General features: G+C 36.5%; 1 protein-coding gene across 3 annotated transcripts in view; it reads left to right on the top strand.

Moving 5' to 3' along the window:
* LOC108737087 (luciferin 4-monooxygenase) overlaps positions 1-7,039 on the top strand; it is a 23,526-nt gene extending 16,487 nt beyond the window's left edge. For all 3 annotated transcript variants that reach the window (XM_025981232.1, XM_025981230.1, XM_025981233.1), the window contains exon 7: positions 6,864-7,039. In XM_025981232.1, coding sequence (XP_025837017.1) covers positions 6,864-7,010 — 147 coding nt within the window. In that variant the 3' untranslated portion in view covers positions 7,011-7,039. The remainder of the gene's footprint in view (positions 1-6,863) is intronic.
* The last annotated feature ends 630 nt before the right edge of the window (positions 7,040-7,669 follow it).

Genomic DNA, 7,669 nt, shown 5'->3' with positions numbered 1-7,669 from the left:
AATATTACAATATAGTTCGAGTTTTATTTCGGAAGAAAGAAGTGGCACAGCAGTGCAAAAACGTAGTAAACAAAAATAATTATACATAATATATTTTTTATAGTAATTGAAAATAAGATTGTTTCAAGATATTGAAAATTATCATTTTAGTTAACATTCTTTGCTCAAATCGCTATTGTCGTTATCAGAATTATTGCTTCAACTACTTACATAAATTAAAATTGAAAACCATTAGTGTATCAGGTCATTGTTTCGTTGTGTTTACTTTTTCGTTATCCAACTTCAATGAATTGTCGTGTGACCAATAAACAAACTATGGAATGTGCAATAGGGCTGTGATTCCGTTTGCTGATCTTTGGTCTCTTACAGTCATGCCTAGTTTTATCAATATTATAAGTAGTATTGAAATAATACACGTTCAACATCAAAAGTGTAGTTTGAACCTGTCATAAAGCAATGAAAGAAAAAATACAACGGATCGCGGTATTAACGGTGTACGTTTGGAACACGGCGCTGTACGGGAGCGAAACATTGACCGTGGGCGCGGCGAAAAGGCAAAGATTAGAAGCGTTCGAAATGTGGTGTTACAGGCGAATGATGAGGATACTGTGGATAGAGAAGATTAGAAATGAAGTGGCATTAGAAATAATAGAAGAACAGAGGACTGTATGGAAGTCAATAACAAGTAGGCGAGATAGGGGTAATGGTCTAGATGATGGCGTGAAGGGGTGGGAGAGGAGGTCTCCCCCACCACTGTACCTTACAAAGTTCGTGGCGGTCTCACCCCCATAAAATGTTAATAAATATGCCAATCCTTATTCATTTCTGGGCATGTAAATATTTATATAGTCATTCTTAAACAATATTCAAAGGTAAAACTAATGTAAAATACATAAAAATATTGAGAAAGTTATATAAAACATTATTTAAATATCTTTATCAATAGGTTAGGGTAGGTTAGGTTATCGGGTTTTGTTCAAGTGACCACCCCTTTCGATCCCCCACCTCCACCCGCTTGAAAATAATTATTTTATTAAATTTTATTTGAATTACCTATAGTGTATGAAAATTGTCAAAATAATCAACTTTCAACCCCATAACTTTTTATGGGGGTAAGACCGCCACGAACTTTTTATGGTACAGTGGTAGGGGAGACCTCCTTTTTCGACCCCCCGCCCCGAAGGGGGTGGGGGCCATCACCTAGGCCTTTACCAATATTATTTATACTTCAGGTAATAAAATTATTCATTTATTTGAAATAGTGATGTGCCGGATAGTCATTTTGCCGAGTAGGTACTGAATAACCGGGTACGCGGCAGTGACCGTGTCTGGTACCCGGCTAGAAACCCGGCAAAACCACTACGGTTAACTAATGGTTTATGTTTTTTGGCGGGTTTTCCACTAAATACCACTCTCAGCAACGTTTTCGTTTAAAATGTCATTTTATTACTAAACCAATCAAATTATAATTCTTGGTAGACGGATTATCAACGAAAGGGTTGAGTTGAAATCTTTGAAATGAGCCCATAATGTTCATAATGACCGAAAATCTGCAAGGCGACGAAATCATACTAATGAGTTATTGTTAATCAAAACCTTATATACCAACAAGCGACAAAAATTGTAACAGTTTGGTCATACTAATGTATTCTTGTCCACTAGAAAAAGTAAACATGAAAACTATAATGAAGTAATAAATAATTTAGTGTAGTAATTAATAAATAACATAAATTAGGACAAAGGACCTATCTAAATGCAATCTTAAATGTCAATTTCCATTAGGTAGGTTTTTTGTAATTGTAAAAATGGTTCTAAAATGTTAGTAATCTAGTAAGTCAAGATTTTAATAGTTTTACGAATTACTATCCACATTCGCATCAGCAATGGTGGATTATTACATATGGGAATTTTCCCTGTAGGTAATAAAGTTAATCCGTCTTTCGTAAGTGGGTTATCTCATACTTTCTGACGAATTAGTGAACTATGCATAGGTACATACACTTTTCATTACTTTATAAGTATCACATGATAAACTTGATGACTATGCTTATGTGCTCTCCTTGTTTCTCCCCCATTTCATATCTCTCTTATAACTCCAGTGAAGTTCTTCAAGTCCATTTGTCATTAAAAAATGGCTCTTTGGTTATCTGACTCTCATGTAGGCCTCTAAATGGTATTAATAAAACTTGAGAATTAACGAGTTTTAAGCACGATAGTTAACACGGTCTGAATGAGGAAAGTTTCGTTCATTATTGACTGTTTTTTGTTTAACATCTTTAATGTTATTATAATTGTGCCACTTGCCGCGTTTATTGATCAAATTAATTTTTGTATTGGACAGAAGGAACGTTTCCTTCATATGGTATACGACCTCCTGTTGCTGTTTATTGTCTCGAAAATAAAGCCAGATTCATTTTACTGAAACCTCATATGTTGGCTCCTTTGGTACACCTTTTTATTTTTTGATAACGTTTTATTTATCGCATAAACGTTTTTTTGTTCTTTCAAGACGATGTATACTTATCTGTGTTTTTTCATGACTGATAAAAGCAAATCCTGATTATCAAAACGGCTTGCTTCGCCAAAGAATGAAAGGATGAAAAATGAAAGAATGAGATAGATATAACGAGAGTGAGAAAGAGACGGAAATTGAAATATTTCCTGTAAAAGAAAAATACTTCAGTGCCCAGATCCGATCTAACACGAACAATAGAAATGAATATTACGATTTACAATTATTATTAATTCGGCGCCATGTTAATGGATNTCTACACTAAATGACCGAATTGGCCGAAAGCAATATCTTGAGTTTTCTAATAAATTTCTTTTTTTATTAATTAACAGCTAAAAATAGTCAATAACTAAAATGCGACATTAATGTTTTGTTTCATTTAGCATTAAACAATGAATTCCACTCTGAAAATGATTATTATTTTTTATCTGATCTTATAGTTTTTCTTTTATCAGGGACAAGCGCGATCGATTGTTGTTATTCTCTTCATTGTATTGGATATCTCAAGTTGCCGTAACATTTGCTAGTATTATATATGGCTTTGTAAAATTGGTCTATCCGAAGTTTGACACTCCTCAAGCCTTTTGTGATATCGTCCGAAATTATAGAGTAAGTTACTCAAAACAAATTTTGATTTTTCAATAAATAACGTCAATAGCTTCCTCTGTCAGAAAATGTGATATATAGCCTTACATTGAAAGAAAATCAACTGACATTGTATTGACATTATTTACATCGATAACTAGAAAACCTAACGTATTTAAAACGTTATCTTTGAGTTAAGTTAGAATTCGAAGAGCAAAATTTAGTTTTCTTTAAGAAAAATAAAATAATCACCTCTATCATTTTAAAATGGAAAATGGATCGTCATACTTGCAATTGACCTGTCTATGCCAGAAGGTCACGAGTAGGTATGAGTGTTTTTCCACTTAACGCTTGCTTGACAAAGCGACTGCTAAACTGGCAACTGTTTCCAATCATTGATAACTCGTTAATAACAAGGGTAATTTTTGTGCATACCTTTTACATCCCTTAAGTTGTGGAATTATCCCTAGGTGCACTCTACACTACCTACAGATATTGCCTTTCAAATATTCCGGAATAGTGATGATGCATAGTGTATACCACAGTCGGCCAAATTTCACTCCTACCATTCCTAGGTGCTCCTACAAGAGAGAATGTGAGAAGTAACACAAAAGAGACAGGTATAGTGTCTGTATCCCTTTCTTCATAATCATAACCATGGCGGAGGGGGCTTGGCTACGGAGGAAGAGATACAGATATCACTCGTTGCTATATCTGTCTCTGTTGCATATAATGTACCAATGTACCAGAAAATTCTCAGGTAGTCGCTCCTAAGTGTTTAAAGTTTGGCCAACTTTTTTGTTATGTTTTCGTGGAAGAGGGGAAATCTTCAAAAGACACCCAGCCGTCCGTACGACTGGGTGGTGTCGGATCCCCGAGGAATAAGTCCTCGGGCCTACCGACTAACCTCAGGCCGTTCTAAGACCAAATAAGGTCCTCTTCAGCCGTGTGTTTGTGTATTATGTGAATGTTTTGTGTATGTATGTATGTATGTATGTATGTATGTATGTATGTATGTATGTAGGTATGTATGTAAGTATGTATGTATGTATGTGTGTGTGTGTGTGTGTGTGTGTGTGTGCGCGCGCGCGCGTGTGTGTGTGTGTGTGTGTGTGTGCGCGCGCGTGTGTGTGTGTGTGTGTAGGTGTAGGTGTGTGTGTGTGTAGGTGTGCGCGTGTGTGTGTGTGTGTGTGTGTTTGTTTGTGTAGGTGTGTGTGTGTATGTGTGTGTGTGTGTCTGTGTGTGTGTGTATGTGTGTGTGTTTGTGCATTTGTGAATTTGCGTGAGTGTGAGTGGATGTTTTTATTTTAGGGTGTTGGGGAGTGTTTCGTAGTAGTCTACGTATTCTTCGGGTAGGTCAGGAGTGATCGCCAGAAGTTTGGCAGGAGGAAAGGGGAGCTTGTTCTTTGGTTTTTGTGTTATTCGTTGGGGAGTGTGGGTTAGGGTTCTTGTTGATGTAGGGTTGTTATCGATAGCTCTTTTAATGAATTTGGATTGTATGTTATTGATTCGTGTAGGGATACCTATTATATACTATTTACATTTGTAACCGGCCCCCCACCCCTTCCAATGTGTTTATGATTCATTGTCATTTGTAGCCGCTAACAACCTATCTGCCTCCCTCTCATTTAGTAGAGATTTCGAATTACTGCATACAAAATGGTATCACTCTTCCTATGGATTACATGCTTGTCGGTGGAGCCCCTGTGGCTAAAGAACATCTAAAATTGGCAAAAACGGTTTTCCCAAGCGCAAAGTTCATGAATTGCTATGGACAAACTGAGGTCGGATCCATTTCACTGGTTCCCAGAAACGAGAACTTCACCGAAAAACATGAGCAAAAGGTTTTCGATGGATCATCCGGAAAAATTCGAACAGGAATAACATTACGGGTGAGACAATCAATTTACTAAGTATATTTATCCAGAACAAATTATAAAATATTTCAAATGGAGCTGCTAAGAAGCTCTCATTTTAACTATCCATCTAGTGTTCCTTAGGAATCGCCTTAGCATTAGCAAAGTTATAGATTTCCTGATTGAGAGATTCCGTCCCATTATATATATAATGGGACGGAATCTCTCAATCAGGAAATCTATAACTTTGCTAATGCTAAGGCGATTCCTAAGGAACACTAGATGGATAGTTAAAATGAGAGCTTCTTAGCAGCTCNATATATGCACGATTTGTATTTATTTTTTTATATTGGATATTGTTAAAAGTGTATGTTTGGAACGCGACGCTGTACGGGTACGAAACATGGACGGTGGGCGTGGCAGAAATGAAAAGGTTAGAAGCATTCGAAACGGGGTAAACCTGCGAATGCTGAGGATACCGTGGATAGAGAAGGTTAGAAATGAAGAGCTATTAGAAATAATAGGAGAACAGAGGAGTCTATGGAAGTCAATAAAAAATAGGCAAGATAGGTTGGTAGTACACCATCTCAGTTAATCAGAGACATATTAGGGTCAGGAACAGGAATTAAGAGAAGTAGAGGTAGACCCGGATTAGATTAGGATAGAGAAGAGTGGAGGCGCGTATCCAAACCACTTACGATTGACGACCTTATGGTGATGATGATATTGAATATTAAATCTTTCTAGAGGAAGTTAGACATGAGGAGGTATTAGAAATAATAGAAGAACAGGAAGCGCTATAGAACTCAATAAGAAATAGGCGGAATAGATTGGTAGGGCACCTTCTCAGTCATGAAGGACTAGTTAGAGACGTATTTGAAGCAGAAACAGAAGTTAAGAGGAGTAGAGGTAGACCTAGATTAGATTACTGTTCAAAAATAGCTAAGTATGTAGGATGTTCTAGTCTTAGGAAAATGCGATGATTAATTAGCTGAGGATAGGAAAAAGTGGAGATGCATGTCCAACTAGTCTTAGGACCGGCGACATTATGATGATGATGACGATGATGATTAAATCTGTCATAGTGGAAGGCTGCACTATGTATGCATATTAGTACAAAACTGAATGCTTCGAACATTTGCTCATCACTATTCGTATAATACTGATACAAGTACTCAGTAACGAAGACATGTGTACGGTTGATATTTCTATCCAATATAGTATGTATGGTAAATAGTAGATAGAGTTAATTAATTGTTATACTGAACTACAACTCCGTAAGTTATGCTTACTAATTCCTACGAATTTTTGGGTGCTACAAAATGAGTATCATTCCATCACCACCCTTTGTTATTAATTATGCATTGTACCACTTACTATTGACAGAAAGAATGTTATTTACGAAAAACCGAAAATGTAAATTTTGAAATGTGATTTTCGAGGCTTACTCCCTCGTAGATCACCATTAAAATCATGAGCATACCTTGAATTTTCCAGATTGCAATGTTTAGGATTTACATTAGTACCATTTTTTTTCTAAGATTGTAAACCTGGATACTGAAGAAACCGTAGGCCCTATGGAACATGGTGAAATCCGCCTCCGATCCCATACATTAATGAACGGTTACTATGGAGTGGACTCGTCAGATGCATTCGATTCTCAAGGTTGGTTCAAAACAGGAGATATTGGATATTATGACGACGAAGATTTTATTTACATTATTGGTAGATGTAAAGACATGCTGAAGTACAAATCATTTCCAGTAAGTCCTGCGATTTTGGAAGACGTACTATTACAACATCCAGCGATTAAAGAATGTGTTGTAACAGGAATACCCCACGACATAGATGGTGACCACCCTGTAGCGTTCGTTACCCTTAAACAAGGTTACGATATTAACCCTGATGAAATAAAGGAGTTTGTTGACGATCGTGTCGATGATCGCAAAAAGCTAAGAGGAGGCGTTATATTAATTGACAATATACCTTTAACGGCAACGGGAAAACCCCAACGTCGTATGTTAAAAGAAATGCTACAAAGTATTAATTGCCAATGAAAAAATTATTTAGTAACGCTATTTAAAGTTTTTATACAATTTACTATTTAAAAACAATAATAGTTAATACTAGTGGTTGTTTACCTTTCCAATTGTTATGTCTTTAATAAATTGTGCCATCAGAAAATGTATTGGTTTTCAATTATTATGAAATAAATGTTAAGTAGAGTGTACATTGTACATAGGTGTGTAACATATAAATAAGTTAATAAAAATCGACAGATCGTTCACGTTGTGGGTCGGTTGGTCGTGGTTGCTGTTGTCACCTCTCGTAGTTTAGTGGTCAGAACATTGGTGCGTAAAGCCAAAGGTCCCGAGTTCGATTCCCGGCGGGGGTGTGACAACAGCAACAATTTTTCCCTCATTAATTTGAGGTAGCGTGTAGTGGGTAAAAAATTCAGAAATGAATTTTCAGAATAATATTTCATATTAAACTAACTCACTTCTAAAAGATATCTAAATTATATGTATGTTTAATCATAGTATATTCAGTATATAGTTACATTAGTTCGACGGATCGTTAACCTTGTAGGTCGGTTGGTCGTGGTTGTTGTTGTCACCTCTCGTAGTTTAGTGGTCAGAACATTGGTGCGTAAAGCCAAAGGTCCCGGGTTCGATTCCCGGCGGGGGTGTGACAACAGCAACAATTTTTCCCTCAT

Source organism: Agrilus planipennis, unplaced genomic scaffold (genome assembly GCF_000699045.2).
Source record: "Agrilus planipennis isolate EAB-ADULT unplaced genomic scaffold, Apla_2.0 scaffold9, whole genome shotgun sequence".
In the NCBI taxonomy this organism is placed as follows: domain Eukaryota; kingdom Metazoa; phylum Arthropoda; class Insecta; order Coleoptera; family Buprestidae; genus Agrilus; species Agrilus planipennis.
Note: the sequence above shows the minus strand (reverse complement) of the source record. Positions and strands in the feature narration are given on the sequence as shown.